The sequence below is a fragment of the Pleurodeles waltl genome, chromosome 11 (assembly GCF_031143425.1).
Source record: "Pleurodeles waltl isolate 20211129_DDA chromosome 11, aPleWal1.hap1.20221129, whole genome shotgun sequence".
Lineage (NCBI taxonomy): Eukaryota > Metazoa > Chordata > Amphibia > Caudata > Salamandridae > Pleurodeles > Pleurodeles waltl.
The window spans coordinates 207,343,587-207,366,738 of NC_090450.1; the positions used below are offsets into that span (position 1 = coordinate 207,343,587).

General features: G+C 40.9%; 1 protein-coding gene across 4 annotated transcripts in view; it reads right to left on the reverse strand.

Annotated features, from left to right (window-relative positions):
* Positions 1 to 23,152, reverse strand: part of ASH2L (ASH2 like, histone lysine methyltransferase complex subunit) — a 231,446-nt gene that overhangs the window by 74,965 nt on the left and 133,329 nt on the right. For 2 of the 4 annotated variants that reach the window (XM_069213441.1, XM_069213443.1), the window contains 5 exons: positions 21,618 to 21,693; positions 16,916 to 16,933; positions 10,407 to 10,497; positions 6,425 to 6,642; positions 5,653 to 5,820 (listed from right to left, as the gene is read on the reverse strand). In XM_069213441.1, the coding sequence (XP_069069542.1) occupies positions 5,653 to 5,820; positions 6,425 to 6,642; positions 10,407 to 10,497; positions 16,916 to 16,933; positions 21,618 to 21,693 (571 nt within the window). The remainder of the gene's footprint in view (positions 1 to 5,652; positions 5,821 to 6,424; positions 6,643 to 10,406; positions 10,498 to 16,915; positions 16,934 to 21,617; positions 21,694 to 23,152) is intronic. The other 2 variants (XM_069213442.1, XM_069213444.1) reach the window with 1 other exon arrangement.

The following is a 23,152-nucleotide window of genomic DNA, read 5'->3' on the forward strand; positions in this document are numbered from 1 at the left end:
AAAGCAGTCCATCTGCTTTGTGGGCATGGGCAACTCAAATCCTTTAGCAGATCTTTCAAGCAGGTTGTGGAAACTGCCGATGTCACCGGGAGGGGAATCTACAGGAACCCGAGAGGACGGAGTAGGAATTTGATAGTCATCCCATTCTGTTATTGCGTCCGGTAATTTTCCCTCCTCTCTGTCATCATCATCATACTCAGAGGAGGACAAATCCTGCGTAGGGATGGAAATCGATGTCTGTGGCGGTACATGGGATGGTTGGATTCCTGGATGGACAGGAGTAGAAGGTATAGAGGGCGCAACAGGCTGCTGAACTTCCAAGCCAGCTGGTGGAACCCGCCTTCTGTAGTCTTCCAACATAAGCTGTACATCAGCTATGAGTGATCCTGGCAAAGAAACCATCTGCTCCTGATAAGGATACTGGTGCGCTTGCGGGTAGTAAGAGTGCGGATCATGCTGGGTGTCTTCCTCTAGATCCTGGCACTTGACGTGTAGTTCGGATGGGCTATGAGCAACCCCAAAAGGTCCCTCATCGTCTGTGTCCTCTTGTTCCAGCAGATGCCTAGGTACCAAGGCTGAAACTCTACTTGGAGATGTTACTAACGGTGAAAGGAAAGAAGACTTCTTGTGTGCTTTAACTCTCGTCAACGACAACACAGATGACATAGTCGACAGGGACGTAGCCAGTACACTCATCGGCATCACCAACGGTATCGTCGACGGGAGCGCTGACGGAGACATCGATGGAGAAATTCGACGACGAGGAAAACGACGACGCCAGAGTCAACTTCGACGGTCTCACAGGTGGTAACATCGATGAAGGAGAGGCGATGGGTGAGGCCACCATGAATGTTGTCGACGAGGACGTCATCGACACGATTGTCGATGAAGAGGACAACGCCGTAGATATTGTAGCAGTCAACGACGATGCTGTGCAAACACCTCTAGACACTGCCGTCGACGATGCTCTCGTCGACAATGTCGTCGTAGATCTTCCGGATGGCCTCTTAAAAACATGTTCCACCACAGGAGGTGGTGTTGGAGGCTCAGAAAAGGCTCTTTAGCTGCGCCCTGAGGAGATAGCTCTTGCTTTTGAGTGCCTTTTAGAAGAAACAGAACTCCTGTGAGGAGAACTGGAAGGACTTCAGGTTTAGAGGACACCCTTTTGGATTTCTTGTGAGCCTTTCTGGGAAGATCTTCTGAGTGAGGTTGAGGAGATCTGCCTCTTTTCTGTAGCTTTCTGGAGGAAGTTGTAGATTCCTCACTGTCAAAGCTAGACACTGGATTAGATCTGGACTTCAACTTCTGGAGTCACATTAGTAGCCTACCCTCCCTGTCTTTGAGGGTTGTTAGAAAAGGTGCTGCAAACCTTGCAGTCTTTGGCCACATGGTCAGGGTAGAGGCAGTAAATACAGTCTCTGTGTGGGTCCTCAGAGTGAAGCCTCTTCTTCCCACAGGTCTTACAGGCTCTGAAAAGGCTTTTCTTCTCTTTATCTGACATGGTGAATTCTTTCCAAAATAGAGTTCCCTTTAGTAAAGCAAGAAGAAGACACCTTACTTGCTGTAGGAAATCATTTTTCTGAGGGAAAATAGCAAAAATGAAGTTCTCTGAAGTGTTGAATGAGCAGAGCTCAATGGACTCCCTAGCACGACGTGCAGTAGAACATCTGAGGGAAGGGAGCTCCTCTCAGGAGGGTTCTAGAGGGAGAGGAAGCCTTATTGGCTGGACCTTACTTTGGACCTTTTGCTCATAATGATGAGGACGGGCTACTAAAGTGAAGGCCTTAGGCCTTTTTTCATTGCAGTAGCCTGTATGTATAGTTGTTTTAATGTATCTGGGGCTCCCATCTTGACGACGGGGAAGGATTCAAGCATTTCTGTCTAATTGCCAAGGCTGGTAGACTAAAGGTGAGAAAAGGCAGGAAGTCACAAAAAGCAGGAAGAGAGGATTGTGTGTAGTAGGGATAGAGCGGTAGGGGGATGGGGAAGCATTGCCATGGATGAAAATGCAGTTTTCCCGACAGCATCAATAATCATTGCACCACAGAAGCTAATCCCTCATTTCAACTTAAACAATGTCTAGATCAGGATGACTTCAAATAAATATTCAACATCTTTTTAAGGTTCTACTGCAAATTCCTTACTTAATGCACATATTTAAGGATAGCTCCCTAAAATAGACCCAAAGAACACATTAAAAATAAAGTAAACCTGGCACAACGATTTCTTGAAGGTCTCAAAACAAAGCTATAAAATAAGACACACAAAGATTTGAAGTGCTGCATAGTTATTTGAGTTTGTTAATCAAGGTAGTTCTTACAATGCATCCCTGAAAGGGATTAGTAACTCCACTGAACGGAAACACCCATGTTGCAAACAAGCACACATTGACGAGGTACTACACTCTTTGTTCACATGTTAAATATGCCACATTGCTAAATATTCAGCCTTTGACTGAAGAGGTTTTGGGAGGAGAAAGAAACTGATGTGTATACATACACACTGCTTTATATTCACCATTTTATACTAATATCTACAAACGCAGTGCAGCATCAGGATGCTCATATTAGTGGAAGACATCCCAGCTGAAGGCAGAAATTCAATAAGAGCATGGAAAGTATTCTTGTTGCGAAATAAGGGGTGTGGAATTCAATAAAACTATCTACTTGTCCATGGAACATGTTGCTTCATAAATCAACTTGTCCTGTAAAAATATCCACTTGTCCCTCCGGTGCAGTGTAGTGCGGTGACAAATGATGGCAGCAATCTTACTATATAAGATCTCTAACAGCTTCTCTGATTATGCCTAGGCTGATACTGTAGTAGGGTTTGAATACTAGCAATTCTGTTATCGTGCCACCTTTCTGTAGATCTACATACTAGGGATCGAGTCCTAGTAAACAACATTTACATGGTTGGAATGCCCTTTTAAGTCCTTCTCAACTATTACCTTGCATGTCATATGGTGTTTTTAGTAGCTCTTTTATATATTCCCATATAAAGAAAGGTAGAACATGAAATCCCGACAATGGCAGTAGTAAAACTTCAGGTTTGGGTAACAAAATGGCTGGAGGGAAGGTGAACTTGTAAATGCTCAAAAAGATGTTCACATGATCAAATCTACACATGCATATTTGCTCATGCTAAAATTCAGTTCACAAATATTTTCTAGGAGTACGATTTCCTGGCCTACTTCTGTAAATTCTTGTGAAATCTACACTAATGCCAGGCAATAGACCATGGGAGAATTTATGTGAATTTCTTTATTAACTAGATCCCTAATTAAGCCTGGTGTTTTTTTTTTTGTTTTTTTTTAAGTTCTCTCTCTAGTGGCTGGCTACACAGTGACACCATTCTGCTCTTTCAGAAGGAGCATACTAGTTTTGTTCAGCACCTGAAGCTACTGTGGGTATGTGTGCTTTTTGAGACAAATATTTTGCCAAAGCTTGTTATAAGAAGGAGGGTGCTGCAGCTCTCACAACAATAAAGTTTTACAAAAACATGGCAAATCAAGACACATCAATATCAGAACTAGTGGATTTGACAATCCTTGTTTATTTTCAGGTTTCCAATAATCTTGTTCAAACTGGTTGCACCGATTTTCCATTACGAATATTTTTTGGAAATACTAGCATGCATTAACATATTTTACAAAATAAAGTTTCAAAGAAACAGTACCTAAAATTCACAGTAGTTTAGCAAACAGTCTTTTTTCCTCCAACTTGCATTTTTTTTACACTTTATTTTGAAAGCAAAGAATCATCAATCTTGCTTTCAAGCTTCTGCAAATATTTGCACCTAATCAGAAAGCATTGTGGGACCATTATACATAGCCTTATACTGTTCAACTTTGCAAACGTGTGTACAAATTTTTAACCTGGAACGAGTCAGTATCGCAGTCCGAGCTTACATTTCTTTAGAGCGCTAAACATAATAACGGCTTTGCATTAATGTATACCAGAAATACATACACAAATATTACCTTAACTGCAGACAATGCACTTCCCGGATACATAATATGTTATTGTAAACTGGCAGCCAAACTGTTGTGCTGCAGAGGGTTGGACGTACTTGTCCCAAGAACAAAATAAACATGAAAACGTGATGACCCTGACCCCAAACAATATGGCTATAGCACGTCCACACCCCTGTGCAACATATGTGTAAGAACTTTGTGCGGCGGCAACCATTTATGCAATAACTTAGTTTTGAGTCAGGGTATGCCAGGAGAACATAGATTTTGCTTCTGATAAACTAGTGAAGTAAGGCTACTAAATTTGAGGTGTTTGGTGGGAGAGTTGTGCAGCTTGGTTTTCCAAAACCCCATGTACACCCAAGCTTCCTACAATATTACATAAAAGAAGAGCTAGAAAACAGATCTAGTTGTAGTTTACAACTAGTGACCAAGGTTATTCCCAGACTTTGGTCCTGTGCTCATGGCGCCACTGGAACCCAGATGCACCCTACTGGAGAGGCCCAACTAGGCCTGGGTTGCTTGTATTTGGATTCAAAGAGGACCCGGCCTGACAGCTGGGGCTGGACTGTTCACTTTGCATATCACTGGGTTTAATCTGAGGCGGCATAATGGGCACAAAAACAATGGGTTGGAATCCTACTCTGGGCGATTCACAGGGCTCCACTATTTATAGCATTCCTCTCATTTTTTTGTGTTTTTTTCAACGCCTTTAGCGGTTAAGCTTAAACCTAAACTTAGGACCCTCCTGCTGACTGTACCACTGGAACCAAGTTGTAGAAGTCTAAATAGGCCCAAGTATGCCGAAGCTGGTCTTAGATTGTTTATATTCCGGTTCAGAGAAGACTTGGCTCGACAGTTTGGGCTGGAATTTTCCAACTGGAGCAGCATTAAGGCTGACTTGCATGTAAGGCTGGGTCTAATCAGAGGTACACATTGGGCAAAAGAATGACAGGTTGGCATGCGACCCTGAGGCATTGCCAGTGGTTAGACTACTTTTAAGCATTACGCAAATAACTTTGTGTCTAAGCCTAAAATGGACAAGTGGGAATTTTTATTCAGTGCAGCCGAACAGTGTGCTGTGCCATGCATTTAAAATGTATTGGTGTAAGGTACGTAGAGAGTACTGCAACCAGCTGGATGACCACAACCCACTTAGAAGGCAGAATCTATTTTCCGCCACAGACAACATATAGCCTTTCCCAATCTACCACAGAACAGATTGCCCACATCGGCTCTCAGAAAGCAGTAGTTCTAGAGAAGGATGGGGCCAAACACATCAACTACTGGTACACACATCATTTCCTTAGAAAGTGTATTATTTATAATCCTGGTGCTGTAAAATAATGGCAAAAGATAATCATAACACCTACCACTGTTCCTTACTTCTTCCCCCTACAGTTAAGTTCTTTAACCAATGAAGCGTTCTTGTGAATATTTTAATATCATTGTCTATATATGTATGTATGAATGTATTTTATGGATTAACTCCATGCTGTAAATTGGTCTCCGCAAGTAGTAATGAACATACACAGAACTGTCAAATAATAGAGGACTTGCATAGGGCTTTACTCAATGAATAATTATCGGATTTTTTGAATATTTATCTTATAGGTCAAAGGATGGAAGAGACCATCGAGACATTTTGAAAGGTATTTTACAAAGACAAAAATGCTTACCCAGTGCTTGTGACCAACCAAGTCTGGCAGCAGTTTCTGGGGGCATTTCATCCACACAGATTTCAAAATACCACGCTCCCTTTCTCACGCCATGCGAGGCTCGCACCATGGAGTAGCCCTTTTCTCCAATTACAGTTAGCCGGTCATCTGATATCTTTAATTGAGGAGCTAAGCAAGAAAAACATTTCCTTAACAAAAAAATATAAGAACCAAATATACTCGAACAACAGAAAATAACAGAGCACATGATACTTCAGTAGGTGGTGTAAACTGGTTTTAATTTCAAAACTACACGTTACAGGTTTGAAGTAGTAACAGAACATTTATGCCCCCACTTACTTTACATATGTACAAGTCCGCGAATGCAGAGTACTTTTCGTTGAAAGTCAGGGCGGCCTGAAAGTGTCACACACGATATGGGCTTCTCGGCAACTATGTTTGTACCATAAGAACACACTGACAGACTATCCAAGGCCCATTTGGAAAACATTGGTTGCCTAATCTTCCTTGATCAAAGTCGTATCTGCTCAGAAAGATTTACTACTTCGTGAATAATTCTAATGAATCATCGCAAATAATGTAAAGTTGTTAAATGATATCACACAAGTCGTGCAATTGACATTTTCCTCAGTATATTTACAGAGGTACTCCATGAACAAGAAGGGAGAATGTGAAGTTTTGGCTGTGAACCCAAGCTGTTGTTCCAGGGATCTTTCATTATCAAATAATCTCATGCTTTACCAGGACAATCAGTAAGTGGGTTACACCATACCTCGGTCGTGAAGAGCCAAAAGAACCCTTTCATACAGGCATGCTCTGTACAGGTCTCCAGGGATCGGCTTTCCTGCCCAGCAGTCAAGTTCCAGTTTTTCAGGGTCAGGGGCGTGGGGATCAGGCTCAGCTAAAATGTAGCGGTAACCGTCCTTGTTGAATGGGTGCTCTAGAGGATAACCATGATGTGGAAGGCGCTGGGAGGAAAACATGGGATCACTGAAAGAAAGGATGGTGTTAGAAGTCTCATCAGCAAGGAAGATTCCCACAGTGCAGCAGCACGTGCAATATAAACAATATCTATTATAAAGGAAGGAAACCAGTACACTCCATGCACTTGCCCTGGACAATGCTTCCTTCTTCAGCATAATCGTCTGTCACTTAAAGTAGTGTTGGAAAACAGGCTTTCTGAACCCCACCCCCACTTTTTGCTTCATTTATACTATTACCTGCTGGCTTTCAACTTTGAGAATGCACGGAGGCCTGCTGTTCAGACCTCAGTGACAGTGTTCAATCCTTTTTCAAATGTTATGTCAAATTGGGTGTCCTCAAATGGCATGTCCTGAGTTACTCATAGGTCCCAAGTATATCTACCCGGGGCATGAAAGGCAGATTGTCCACACGAAAGCTGCAGCACTGGTTGTACCACTCTGTGTGTGACAAAGTAAAAAAACACGACTTCCTCCTGTTGACACTGCAGACTGGAGAGGCAGTGCACACTCAACTTTGCCATTAAAGAAAAAGTCCCCAAGTCCTTAAACTAATATATATATATATATATATATATATATATATATATATATATATATATATACATATATATACATATATACATATATACATATAGCAGGCCTATTAAGCCCTATGGCAGCAAGGAGCTGTATATTGTTAAGAAAGACATACATTTTTTATATGTCTTTACAGCAAAGTCCTAAATTGTTGGTTTTGCTGAGGACATTTAGTAGCCCCATTGGCTAATACAGGGTTACTGGTTAGCACCCCAACCCACCTAACTCCGGACTGGGACTAACTGGGTACTGTAAGGTTTCAAATTAAAGAGGACATTAAATGTGACTCAATGGTGTGTGACATTAGTCACTCTTTAGGCTAGCAACTTTTACAAAGTTGCCACTCTGTAAACCAGCTAGTCTACAGGCCTTGCAGAGGGACTATGACCAAGACACGTTTTGAGATGTGTAAACTACTCTCAGGCCAGGAACAAAGGCTGTTGCTGCACGAGAAGCTGTGACCCCTCTCCGGGGGCCAGGTAAATGTCCTAAGAATCCTTACTGCCTCCTAGACCTCTATCCTGTTGGATCTGGTCACCCAACCTAGGTCGGAGTTGCCAGACTGACTATTATGAACTTTTCCTAACTTTTCAAAAGTCTTCAAAGTTGTGGTTTGCCAATGCTTGTTTGAGGTTGACAGCAAAGTTTTAAATGCTTTAAAAACGCTTCTCTCTGGAACCCTCCAGTGGATGCGGATGATCAAGGGACTATGCTCTTTTTTTAAAAAAAATTTTTATAAATTGTTGTGCCTCTTTCTTGTTGTGTGACTTTTTTGTTCTGTTTGGTGGTGGTAAATGCTTTACACATTGTTCTCTTGCCAAGCCTTACTGCTCTGAGACACAGCGACCAAGGGTTGAGCTTAAGGTTGAGTAAACATACCTGACTGGACCCAAGACGGTAAATGTGAGTGTACTGCACAATATGGTCACAATCATAGCTTATAATACACCCATTTTCCTACAAGAATGATACCTACAAATATGGTTGCTCAACAAGGAGTATGCACTATAGCTGAAGAGCATAACTAAAAGGAATACACAGAAAGAAACATGCTCAGTGCTCGTGAAAAACTCAAATCAAACAAAATATTTAACATTTTTATTTCAACGTAACTGGCTGAAAGAGCTATTGCATATCTTTTGAAAAAATGATTTGCCTCATTACCAGGCAAAAATATTCACAGGTCCCATGTGCAACAGCAGGCTATGTCACACAACAATTACACCACTTGGGGAGGAACCTTTATGCTTAGTTTATCAATTATTGTTAATGTCAATCGGTCCTTTTGAAATTGCTTTATATAACACTGAGTTTTGCAATAAACACAAAAAAAGTGAAGCCTAATCATCTTATAACCAGAAGGACAAAACCAAAAAGTATTAAAACAGTCCCTGATTAAGAGTGAATCAGTGTGTACATGATATGGCTGCCTCATTTTAATATGAGCAGATCACAGTGTCAGACATTTAGTTAAATGCACATCTCTATAACCACACACCTTGACAAAGCTATCCTGCAATTACATTTCATATCAAAGCTTTTACTTGCGTTAAAAACCATAAAACGCCTACAAACAGCTTATCATGCAGAATACTACATAAAACTTAACATGAACATCAATCTCAGACAATTATAGTCAATCTGCTTAATCTATTCATTAGCATTTCAAGCCCTTTACCTTACCTACTAGGTTTACAGCACATAAATATCTACTAAGACCAAAAACTATAGGCTGAGATGTATCTGCTTTTAGGATCCTTAATGCTTCTAGAAATTTCCTGGTCCCCATGTAACACATTGGCTTAATCCACTTCCTTTTTGGGATGGAGTATGCGGGGCAGAAGAATAAAATATGTGCATAATACGCAGACGGGCTCCCCCTCGCAAGTAAAGCCAGATGACCACCTGGTTGTATTTCATTTACTATGGAGGATATTAAAGCGAAACTTCATATATAATCATTTTGCTAATTAATTGTGGTTGTACATTGTTCAAGTAAGATTCGAAAGCTGGAAACGGCTTAGCACTCGCAAATTGTGTAGTAAGCCTAACTACACAGGAATTACAGTGGGAACTATTTAGTACATATTCCCAAATGTGGCGTTTCACAACCTTCTTTAAGTGGACTGTCAACTGGTTGGGGGCATCAGAGAACCTACTCAGACCTAGTTTGTTTAACCAGGTCCGGACATGGCAGAACCAGAGAAATGTAGCATTATCTAGCCACAGTATTTCCTTTAAACCCTCTTTGTAGAAGGTAAATTCACATGACCCATAACCAAATTCAAAATAATAATGGTCTCAATACTGCTTGATGCTCAATTCTCCTAATGTCATAATATTCTGGTATTATAGGTGTACGATTGGGTAGACAAAGCAACATCCTCACAAATTTGTTTTCATCTGTTGCGAGTGTGCCCAAGCTGTTTCACCCCATAATTCCACCCAATTGACGGAGGACATTTGGATCATGTGTTTATAAATCTCCAAGGCTGGTGACGCTGCTTTGAATTTAGTAGCTTGGTGTTTTTTTGTAAGCAATGGCCAGTGTTTTGTAGCAAGTAAACTTTAGATGTATTTGTTTGTGGAGTCCAAAATAGTTTCGAACTCACTGTAATACCAAGGTAGTTGAAGTTTGCTACATACTCCAGTTGTTGGCTTTGAACAGTGATTTTTTTCCTGAAAGACTTATGCGGAGTTATGACCATGTATTTTATGTTACTGGAGTATGTTTCAAGACCATTTATAGTGCAATAATCATTGAAGTTATGTAACAATCTTTGCAGTACTGTTGGTGTCTGGGATAAGGGAATGGTGTTGTTTGCGACTAGCAGCGCCGGTACAGGGACCCCTCCCAATTTCGGGGAGTCATGATTACAATGTTGCAGATATTTCACCACATCATTAACATAACAAAAAAGAGGATGTGCACCAACACGCATCCCTGTCTTACTCCCCTTAAATAGGAATTCTATCTGTGAGTTCACCTCTGGGTCCCCAACAAACCCTAGCATAATTGTCCTGATGGAGTCGGACTACTTGTACCAGGAGCTCTTTGAGTGATTTAAAATTTATGAACTTAATAAAATGAAAACTTTTCCACTACCTGTAACTGTGGGAGCTAATTTTAAGCTCCACTCCTTTGAAGAATCTAACAATTCAGATGAAATTTGACATTTTGCTTTTATTTTTTACCTCCTTGTTCTCTTTGTTGTGCTTGTGGATCCACCATCTTGTTTGCGCTTTGCCCCTCTTCCTTTGCTACTGCTTCCTACAGACACAGCTCCTTGAAAAGACAAACACGTTATTTGTCATTGTAAGGTAGCTTTATGCATACATAGTCACTATATTTATGACCCAACAGAACACTAAACACAGAAGCTTTAAAAACTTGGATACGTGGCTGTAAGCACATTTACAGAGTTCCTTCCCAAATACATTTTCCTCAAGACACTGATCTTACTTTAACTGTCTCTTTACATAAAAATAATTCCAAGAACATAGATATGGTTTCAAGCTTTTACAAAAAAAGAGTAACTGAGAGATTTCTCCAGGAAATAAATAAGCTATTCAACATCCTGCAAGTCCAAAATGATTCTCTCATGTTTCTACTGGACAAATATCTCGTTTTAGGGATCATTAAGGAGCTACTGATCCTAGATCTCAAATCCCAATGCAGCAAGGCAGCAGGACGATGACACAGTAAATTGTGTGTGTGAGTGAGCGGGCAGAAGCAGCAGCGGTCTGAGGCAGCGGTGGTTTAGCTGTGAGCCCCAGGCCCTGAAGGGGCCTTGGTGTATGCATAGTGCGCTTTGTGCACGTGCAAAACTCGGGCTGAATCAGCCGCTGCTGCTAAGCGCTGAAGGCTCCCTTTCCACTCCTTCTGTTGTCAGGCCGCTCAGGAGTTCTACCGCCGCCAGCACTGTTAACTTTGGTTCTGGTGGTTACGGTGGTCTCGAGGGTGGCCCAGAGACAGCTGCAGAGGTTTTGGCGGTTCCAAATCCCCAAGTGAGGCAATAGCAGAAGCTGCCTTTTTCTTGAGGAACATTTTTGAAAACTCTTATGGAGCTCCTTGGCTGCTGGCCAGCACAGGAGTGAGGTAAGGCCATAGGTCAGCGAGACTATTGTCAGGAGGTGCAGAAGCTTGCGGAATTAGACCGGTGTGGGTTTCTTGCACTTCAATGGCGTAGGGCTGTGCACCCCATCATCACTTGGGCAACACTCTCTCAGAATATTTGAATCCACTTTTCATAATGTTACTTCCGTGTGCATCTTTGCACATCCTGTTTATCTGCTACACCAGGATGGCTTTATGAGGACATGTTGAGCTGTGGAACCCTAGAAGAGTTGTGTGCAGTAGCCGCAGTCTGAGGGACGGTGTCTGGCAATAAGTGGTGCAAGGACATGTTGGAGACAGAGGAGTGTGTCTGGGTGACCTGAAATCCTGGCTGGAGCCCAGTAGGGACAGTTTGGGCCTCAGTGTGGAATTACAGCAACTATTACATAATGGACTGCCATATTATTGAGGCAAGCTTTGTAGAGTTCTGTGAAAACTTAATTACGGCTTCCAGCTCATAATTCCAAGCAGGATGTTACAGGTGTCCTCGCTGTGGTATGAAGCTTCTTCTTTGAGATGAAGAGTAAGAGTCAATTTCTTGCATCTTCACCCATCATTAGAAGTTAGTCAAGAAATACCTGAATCATGTGCACTTAACTCACAAACCTGGTCTACATAAAAAAAAAAAATAATAATACATGGGTTGCAACTTCTAAATATAGAGGTCCACCTGCATCACTATGGTCAGGAGGTGGCATTTGTCTGTTCTGCATCATCTTATATTCTGAAGAAATTGCTGTCCTAAGTTTGTGATATAGTCCAGGGTACAGAGGATGTGGAAATTTTCCCAGTTCAAATGGTCCTGCAGCTGGTGCAAAACCTGTTTTTACTATGTAGCGCTGTCAAAGGACAGATGCAAAGCAGTACATAACAAAAGTCTAAGCCATCCAACAAGTATTGGTCTAATTGAGTGTTGCACTTTGGGCCTACCAAAAATAATCCATTGGACATAGGTCTCCTTAATATTGGAGAGAACTGTGGTTGCAGCCAAGGATTGCAGACAATTAACGAAAAACGTGCCCAGTGAGACCACCCCCCGCAAAAATAAAAGCCTTTGCCAACTTTGCATTATTTGCTTAACGCAGATCCATTTTTAGTCAGTTCCGTTATTTCAATGAGTTACGGGACACACGCTCATCAAGTGCTCAAAAAAAAAAAAAATCTCTTGCAGTAAGCAATGTTACCAGATAAGGTAACTTCAGTTTGGTCTTCAGAGCAGTTGCTTTCTGACCGTGGCAACTCTCCTATGAAGACCATCATCTCATGCTGGACCAAGTGGGGAGAACCGTATTTATGTTCTCAAACTGAAGCTTCAGATCAACTAGATGTCCAAATAACGAAAAGTAAAATCCACAGATTCTTGACAGATACAGCCAATAAATGTGATGGGAACACACATTTAAGGGCTGAATAGAGGAATAAAAAGAGAGACTAGATAGCCTATAGCAAATCTGCAGCTGGTGTTCTGCAGGTTCTGGATGTATGGCTTGGTGCAAATTCACAGTGATTGTAAAAGGGCATCATTGATTTGTACGAACCGTTTAGTGGCCATGTGATAGGAAGGAGACAAAAAAAAGAAAAGATGCAGGCCTTCTGAGATGCAGAGATTACAGCTTGGGGCAGTATGAAGCCGTCCTTTAGTAACAGAAGGCATAATCCTTGGCAAATGAGACAATATGGCGAATCCGCAAAACAAAGATAACAAATCAGAAATGTAAATTCAGACTTCCAAGGGGGATACTGCCAAATGCTTCTACACTGGAACTGAGAATACACGTTAGCTCGCTCAGGCTGAATGTCCTAGTCTTTTGGAAAGCTTAATCCAAAATTCTCAAGACCTTTCATAGAAAGGTTGTGCATAAGTACAGACTGTTCAAGCCTCTCATTTCAGATTCAACTGACAGGGAAATGATGCCCAGAGAATGGCGCAAAGTATCTGTACATATGCCCAGAAGATATGTAGAGTCAATCATACGAGCTATAAGTAGTAAAATCCCCAGGATAATCACAAAAAGACAGGCCACCTCACTGAATCAGCCTAAGATGCCAATCTGGTCAAGGAAATGCTTAAAGTCGAGGATGAGGCTACTGAGCCTCAAGCTGGAATTCTTCTCTAAGGCGGATCTCTATATTTTCCTCAGAAAAAATAACTTGCACTGACTGCAAGGTCTCTTCTCATCTCCTCTAAAATTCTGACAAGGTGACTGTTGATTTCACACTCACTAGACAGAACTCTAACCTGTCAGGGTGTCCTTTAAACTCCTGTGCAATGAAGACCATTACTTACTTCTTCTTATCCAGCCTTCCCCCCCCCCCCAATTAAAAGGTCTATGTTGCTTTTACCTTTTACATCAAAGTACCAGAATCTGTGGTAAATGCTAGACAGTTTTACTAGATTGAAGAGCACTCCCTGCTCAATCCTTTACAGATTGGTTTACACTATTTTCTTAGGACAGGACACAGTGAGGACTGATTGCCTCACTTGAATATAGAAGGGTGACTATGTTGGAGGACACTTTTTAATGGCCCTCCTAGATCAGTTGACTGCCTTAGAGACAATCTCCAACCCCATTCAGCTTTTGCACTTGAATGATGGGCAGGGAAGGATACCATATCTTGAATTTTTTAGTTCATTCCCTGCTCGATGGGTACCCGCATGCCAAACAAGGATCTGCCAGTAGCCCACCCCATTTATTTATTATCCAACTAGCAAATCATGTGAGAGGTTTTGGGTTTAAATTATTTTGCTACACAGAGGATACTCTGTTACTGAGAGGTACAGTTTGTAACGGCATTCAAATTAGATTGCATGACTATACGGCAGAAACTACTGACATGATGAAACCAAGTCATTTGAAATTACCAGGCAAAACAGGAATTATAAAACATGGTCATTTTATTTGATAAATAACTCCCCTTCCTACCTCACATTTCTGACTTCAGTATCCTGCTTTTATTGCCTTTGATGTTTGAGAAAGATTTTTTTCTGCCACATCCCATCGAGGCCAATAATCGTCACTCACGCAGTAATATCGCATTGGAGTAGAGTAACGCAGTGTATTGAGGGCTTCCAACAATAAATCCTGCAGGCAGCATCTTATTCCGAATGCCACACCGCAGACTAGTACTTTCGATTCCTAAAAGAAAAGGTCTCTAAACATCCTGCTAAGCTCTGACTGCCAGTGCAAAAACTGGTGATTTCTAAAAGTCTCATTGTCACTGTGGTTTGTACAAGTGCAATCCATATTTCATACATTCACTCTTCGCTTAGTCGACCCGGGCAGGAACCTGTGAACGCCACAAGCCCACCCAGTGTGAACAGCGGTATACTAGAGCGAGTGAAAGACCTTTGTACATCACTGGTAAATCACGGAATTATTTTCCTCCCGAGATTCGTCTACTGCACACCTATATGGACTTCATGAACTGCTTAAAAATGTGGCAAGCCACTCCGTGTTCCTCGCTCACGTTTGTGTCTCAGGCCCTCTGGCCCATATCTGAATTGCAGGTTTCACATTTTTCAGGTCACAGTGCGCTTTGCAAGCTCAGCTTCATTCATTCCTTCAACTGAAGCATTCAATTATTTTGTGTGAATCATTCCCTATCCTAAGAAAATTATTGCGTTTACTGTAAGGTCTTAAAACAATGCATCGCCTCGTCCAGATATTTCTATCAGTTCTCAGTGCGGCTTACTTCCTGCTTTCCCTTTCGTTCTGTCTCGGCCTTTTTGTTTTTAAGGAAGAGCTAAGTCAAACCTTTTAAGGGCCTGTGATAAGGGCTAAAATAACTGGTAAGGCACTTGTTTTTGTAATACCTATATTGCTAAACGTTTTGTACCGCTGCTCTAGCAACCATCCCTAAGGGTACAACCGGTTTGAGGGGGTGGGTTGGAATTAAAAGGCAGCGACCATGTTTGGGAAAATTAAACAGTATTACCGAGCATTTCATGTTAAAAGATTTACAGACATCTTATGCCAGGTTCAGGAGGCATTAGAGGCAAATAAGGCATTAAGAGAGCTCACGACACATTAACACTACTTGGTTTGGAGAGCCATATAATTAGAGGCTTAATTCTATACTGTTACAGCTTGCTGAATATATTTCATACTCTAATTAAATATCCTGAAAATATTTACAATCAACAAGCCACAAAGAGAAAAGTCAGAGAAAAAGTTGAGACTGACAAACTATTATTATTTAACTTGGGGTGCTTTTTCGCTTTTACAGCAGGTAGAAGGGAGATGGGCCTCAGCTGCAGTAAAAAAAAAGATCGATCCATAATATAATCTGATTTGGTCCAGCAATGTAACGAGGCACTATACGTACAGACTGAGTAAAGCGTAGCAATCACCAAATCGCAAGCTGGGTTTCGCATGGCCAAGCATGCTAGCATCTTGACGCAGTTTTACAATCTTTCCAAGTAATCCTGATCTGATTGGAGCCTTGCTCTTCCTAGAATGTGGAGACTAGAAAGCCCTGACACGGCAGGCGCAGCAACCTTCAGCTAACACGCTGCACCAACCAAACATTTCTTTGATTATTGCAAGGCCAGTTTATCAGGAAAAGATTGGCTCGGATAAACAGAGAAAACATTTGTTGCTAAATACATCAGTGTTCATTCAGCCGGTCAGCCATAACACAATCCAGAACACGAAACCCTCCAGAATATTAAAAAGCAAAACTTTAACTGTTTCTGCACAGCAAACATTAATACATCAAACAGGGAGGCATTGTGGAAAACAAAATTTGGACAACGTTTAACAGCAACGAGTTTCCTTGCAATAATATCAGATTATGCAAAAATAACTGGATATTAAAACTTTGTGGAAAGTCATTTGTGAAGAAACATACCCTTCTTTGTTTATTTACATCAGCAGTCGACTTAAAAGCCCCCGCCCACCCCCCCATGGCACAAACCACACAATATAATTCTTGATGAATTTCGGCCATTTAATTCATTTGCACTTAAGGTACATTTCTATGTTGCACAAAAAGATAATGCTGAAGCAATGGAAAATAACTTCTTGGTATTACAGTGTAGTGCAGACCTGACATGACCAAACCTGAACTGCAATTAAACAAGCAATACAGAGTCGCTTAAAATTGAATTAGGTTACTAGAATACAGTTAAATCTCATCTGAAACTATTGTGGTAATAATTATAATTTAGGCTTACATCAAGAAACAAATACAAGGTTTTTGAGTAATAAGGTGTAAAGATGTAGAGTCAGAAGCTAATGTTTAGGGCCCTCAATACAATTAGTACAGGGGCAGAGTTTTTGCGAGTGCCGCTATGTTTATATAAAGATTTTTTTAAAGAAATCAAGATAACAGCCCAATTTAACAACAAGATTTTCAGTTTTGAAGTGGGCTGCGGCAAAAAGCCGCCTCTCAGACTTATTTCAGCTCAGACTAGGTCATGTACAGGAGGAACAAACTAATATGGTCTCATTTTCCAAACGTCTCTTTTTTCAGCTTAAACACAGAAACTGCTGGACATTTCTACACATCTAAACAAAGACGAACATAGGCCCCCAAAGCAAATCACATGATACTTAAGTTCGAGGAGCTGAAGGCAAACTTTCACCTCCAAAATAGGGTCCACCTGCAAGGACAGAAGTAGCACCGTGTTTTTGTCAAATGGAAACCAATGCAATTCATTTAGGCAGGACAATAGGCAAGCACCACGCATTTCATTCATAGCTACACCCAGCTCCAACATGGGAAAGCAGCATAAGGATTTGGGGGGTGGGAGAGGGAAATAGAAGAGGTGGACACAAAATGTCTTCGTTAATTTTCTAGACTTTGAGAGGGTGGACGTGTACCATCCTTCAGTCACCCCCACCCTGCTTCTCAACCAGACTAACATTTTATACAATAAAAGCCAGAAATTCTCATTAAAAGGTGGTACCGAAAATTACACTTGAAAAAAATAAACCACTAAAAGACGTTTATAGGTGATATATGCGAGTTTTAAAGCACAACACTTAAGTTTATTTTCCGAAGAAAACACTAGTTAAACCACATATTCAATTGCGTGTCAATCAAATTACGCTGTCACAACAAAAAAACTTCATTAAGTATTGATTTTTCACAGGTGGAGTCTTTTTGGAAACGCAAATGAAAGCTTTTAGGAGACAGCCAAGATAAACTTCAACAAAACACTTAAGCACTTAATTTGTCTACAGTAGTAATGGCGATTTCATTTCCCCACATACAGAATTATTAACACCGTTTGAACTGCGAATAACTGAGCGCACTGGTGTCTCATCGCCACATTTGTTTCTTGCATGTTTTTTCCGGATTTTGAAAACCCTTTCCGCGGGGTTTGCTACATTACGTGCAATCCCTCAAACCCAGAATAAGAGCGTAAAACAGCCAAGGGAGACTTACAGAGTAATACATCCTTATCAGTCTTTATAACATAAATATAAACTTAGCAACTAGAATGGATATTTTAAAATACTGTGGGAGGCTAAGGGTGGCGAGACAAAATCGAGGTATGAGGGAAGGTAAGATATGGGTCACTATTTTCTAGAATTTTGAGTCAAGTGAATGCAACTATAAGGACCGAGCGGTTATGTGAAGGAAAAAATAATAACGTGCAACCAAAATAAACTGGCCATAAATAAAAATGGAATATTTGTTGTTAAAATTAAACCAACGTGCTACACTGCATTTAAATCCAATAGGTTCCTCACCACCCCACCATGCAAACGGCCTCTTGCTTCATACAAGCAGAGACAAAAAATATTCATTGAAACTGTTGTAAGAGCTAGCAATCAAACAAGTTTACCACAGAGCAAACACCAATAACTCTTTGGTTTATAGTGGGAAACATATATCATTTTCTTGAAAAGCCTATGCTACTCACCTGTAAATCTAGTCCTCCGGTACTGGTATGTTTTATAGAAGCACGTGCTTTTTTGCTAACAGTGTGGTGTTGGGCAAAGGACTTGTGACGTTTGTATGCTACAATTGCTTTCTTCACTTAGTATGGAGAGGGCACTTATAGCGCTTAATGGCTATAATAAGCAAGAGATGCTACAACAACAAACGTAATTTTAGATTTCTTGTACTATTTACCATGGGGCCAACTGATCAGATATATGTGAGTAGACCTCAAAGGAGGAGGAAGACCGCAAGTAAATCTATTCATATAGCAATACTACAGAGCTCTTATGGAAATCTTAGTTATGAGAAGGGGCCAACTGCTGAGAGTAGGAGGTAATCCTGCTCGAAGGGCCTCAATGCTAAGGGAGTCACACCATCCTGACCAACCTGTACAGTGTGGTTAACCAAATCAAAGCCCCAATTGCCACCATTTACAGAGAATGGCAGGAACCTGAACTTCGGGACAGCTGAAGGTAATGTTTTCCATATAGAGGGCCCTATTAGAGAACTATCCTTTACCTCTTTCACAAAAGTAGGTATTTATGAACATGCACCTGCTAGCTCTCATTTCTACAACTTGGTCCTACATGGCAGCTCGAAGAGCTGCATAAACGTTATGAGCTTTTCTTTTACTGTAGTCCTATACAGCCTACCAGAAGGAAGCATATAGCTATAGGTTGAAACGGACGGGTGGGTGCAGACAAAGCACCACTATCATTGAGAATAATAGTAACTTGCATTTGATAGCACCCGTGGTTGAAAAAACACTGCACCCGTGACAAAGTCACTCAACTGTGAACGAAACCAGCACTACAGAGATGTAGTTATATATTAGCATATGTTTTCATTATTAGAATCGGGTTGTCAATAATCAGGACATTACTAAAACACATATGTATAGTCTATCCATTTCATTATGTGTCTTTAAATCAGCCAATTCGGTGGGAATGTCTAAAACATGACTTAGGATGGTCACACCGTCAGTTTATGTTTCGATTCTGTCATGTAAAGTGTGAAAGTAATGTCCCTCCACAGGAATCTCCAGTGTTAGAGTCTTAGAAGACCCAAGTGCTTTTGAAATAAATTAAAAAGTGCGATATAAAATTGGGAATGTAGGTATGAGGCAAACAGTGATTAAACAGATTCTGGAGCATCGCCTGTCCAACAACTTTTCTTTTCTGCAAAGTCAGGTAGCAAATGTACAACAGGTCTATGTAGCTACTTCAGAGGTGCAGCTGAGACCTTCCCGCAAGAAGTGCTGCTGCAACATGCAGCAAAGCCCTTATGATTTCCCGTGGCAGAGGGTAAGGCATGCTGGGAATAAGCGTTACAGTCTGCTTGGAAACAGCCTTTTATTTAGAATCGGGGACAAAGGGAGGAAACAGTTGGTTCGATTTCCTCCAGACTAAATATGTCCAAGCATCTCCTAACAAGTAGCTAATTCAAACAGCTTTACTGAAGAGGTTAGGATCTGAAAGAAAGTAGGCAATACTGCCATTTGCTTTAGAAGAAATTGCAAATTCTCTCTCCCACGGCCTCGGACCCCTCAACTACTACCTATAAAGTCATTAGTAAAGGAAGGTCAAAGTCTTGCTGAAAAAAATTTATGCAGATCTTAAAGGCTTCGATCTTGTGACAGAGTTGAAGGCAATATATGCATCCTCTGTGGATCATCACAAAATGCATTTTTAGTCATAAGTCTTACAGGCCCTGGTATCTTGATAGTGGAATTAAATATCACAAAAAACTGAACTTAATCTTAGGGCTGTATCAGATCGCATACAGAAGAACATATGAAGATGGCCTAGAAAATGGGATTCAAAGCTTTCCATCTCAATAGGAGTTTGTGGACACACAATGAAGTGAGAAACCTATGTACTAGGCTGACCTCTCAAAAGGGAAACTAGTAGGCACTTTCCCACCAGTTGTGGGGGTAAAGTTTGTACCATTTGCCTAGAATTTCTAAGATCATCATGTCACGTTTGGAATGAACGGGCAGTGATGCCGGCCCTCAATCAGGTTGGGTTTAGTTGGCGGCTCACGTTATTAGGGACTATATCTACTGATTACCATCACAGTAACAAGGTAAAGCACCTCATTGTCACAGATCATCATGATCTCCACAGAAAAAAAATTGACAAAGGTCAGAGGGTAAAAAACTAGCATGGGGAGATGGTGCCACTTTCACAAGCAAAAACAATTTGGATATGATAGTGTCTTACTAGCTGAAAGATGCATGTATCTTCCTTTACATAGGACACATCTTTAACATGTGCATAATGGATACACTGCATTTGATAATACCTTGCAACAAGTTGACTTTTCTGAAGACTTGCACAGGTCTAGGAATCGTTACACTTTAATTATATAGTTTTCTTTGGGGCATCATCTCTAACGTGTTTGTTATGTGATGACAAAATAACTACATGACTATGTGTACTTGATGGAGCATAGCATACCCACAGATAGTGGTTGGGCCTAAATGATTATTTCAATGCATGTCCCGAATGATCTGGTTTCCTAACAGGTCTCAGATTTTTTTTTTTCTCCATAGAATTGGGCAAGCACTAATTCCACTACGAAGCTGAAGTCAGGGGCAGATCACAGGTGTGGTGGTCATTACTTTGGGGATGATCTATGATGAACACCAAAATATCTAATTAGTAGTTGAATTTCTTAGTGAATACATTCTGACAGAAGTATTAGGACTGCTAGTGCTCAATGAGTGTGAGACAACTGTTATCTAAGCCTACAATAAGATCAGAGGTGGCTCTTTCGATATGGCAAAGGAGCGTCTTCCCACCCCCAGCTGAGCCAGAGGAATAAAAATAAAATAATAGTTGCTTTATTTTTCTGCTGCTGGCTGGGGGAGGGGCAGGGCTGTGCCACAGGAGGCGGGGGGGGGGGGGAAGGGGTGTAAAGGAGAAGAGAGTGCACTAAGTAAGCATATGTGCTTGGCCTGCCATCCCAGGCCGGCCAAGCAAGCGGCCAGGCTGCAGAAACCTCAGACCCCAGTGCTGTGATTGAGCGGAAGTCCGAATTGCTCAGACCAATCCTGGTGGTGCTTTTATGCTAGGTTTAGCATGAAAGCAGCACCAGAATTGCTGGGGCGCCTGTGCTGGTGTCCCAGTGAGTGCTGAGACACGACATTGAGGGAACAGGAGCGAGGGGGCAGAAGAGGAGACAGCAGAAGACTGTGGTAAGGTAAGTTTATTTATTTAATTTTTTGTTTATTTTCGCCCTCTGTGTCCCCCCCCAACCCTCAGATTTGTGGCAGCTGCCACTAAATAAGCTAACAATATATCCCAAAACAGGCAGCAATGTACAGTCTCAAGCGTGACCTAAATATGTGGATACAGGTTATGAATATACATAAAGCTAAGAACTTGCATTACCATTTAGACTGGCACTGGTAGAGACCGTACTGCTTTGCCTCTGGTTATCGTATGCTGGCCCAATGTTCCCAAGGTCCTAGATTAAAAGAAAAATATTTTTGAATTCACTATAATACAGCCACAACTAGAATTTTATGCATGAGGCTTGATAAACAGTGGACATTTCATTGGGTTGGTTTTCTTTAACCCACTCCATGTCTCAGTATTTCTTTTATTTTTTAAAACATTTTCAGAATGTTACCAGGAAAAAAAAAAAAAAAAAAAAAAAAAACACACACAAAAAATACATAGCCAATTCCGGTGATGGAATGTTTTATAATTATAAAAAGCTATAAAAAGAGTACAGAAAAGCAAATTAAACTTATCTAATGTAAGATACAGGAAGTCACAGTAGTAATCAACATCTTCTTTTAGCCAGCAAACTGGAAAGTTACAATCCTGCAGCACAGCTACTCTACATTTTTGGGATCACATGCTATGAACTATTCACAGCTAGAACAGGAATACTCCGTAAACTAACATAGCAACACTAATAAATCCCTAAATAGGGAGGACTACTCCCTTCATTTTTGGCTCTTTTTTGTTTCTGGCATTGGGGTGGCTTGGTCTGTCCTTGGCGGTTCTCTTCAGAATTGACCTCCAAGGAGGAGAAGAGTTATACATGCATCTATTAAAAACCAATCCTATAGACCACCAAAAAAGGTAAGTTGGTACAGTTCTTTTCCGAGAATTATATTAATTTCACTAAACTGATCTCTACAGTAAAATAGTTTCTCCTTATGCACAGGATCAAGCAGATGAGCAACTTTTGGAAGAACTGCATTCAGGAACCAGACAAGGTCAGATCAGGGTGAGAAAATTACAGAATTAATCCTCTTCTAAATTCTATAAACAATACTCCATTTAAAAAAAAAAAAAAAAAAAAAAAAAAAGGAGAGCTACTACACAGTCTTGGACTGGTGTACCTTGAACAAGTGTGCTTTTAAGAGATTGTTTTGCTTATAAAAAAGTCAGTCATAAATTGGTGAGGCAGAACGGTTTCCATATTATAATGAAATACTGTGATTTTACATCACAATTTTTTTTTTTTTTTTTAAATCAGTGCTGCTGGTGCGCAAGATTTTTGTGTTGGATATTAATCTGACTGCACGTATGATTTTTCACCATTTTTATTGTATTATCTACATTCCTGCACTCCAGGAATTCTTGAGCCGTGCTGCAAGGATTTTGAGAACCCAAGGACAGATCCCCTGTGGTTTTGGCCGAAGAAACAGGGAAGGGATTACTGTATGCCCTCTCACACTAACTGCTTGTATGAGTAACAGTTTTTACAACCGATGGAGTAACACCTACAGATTCATTCATTGAAGGCCCTTCTAAAGGCACCGGACTGGAAATATAATTTTTTTAAGCAATGCAGAGTAACCACTGTTAGATAAACAGACACCGGATCAGCATCTGGAGATCTTATGGAGCACAGCCTCCCCAGGGGAAAAATAAAAAAGCTTAGAAATGAATGCAGGAAGGCCGGCCCG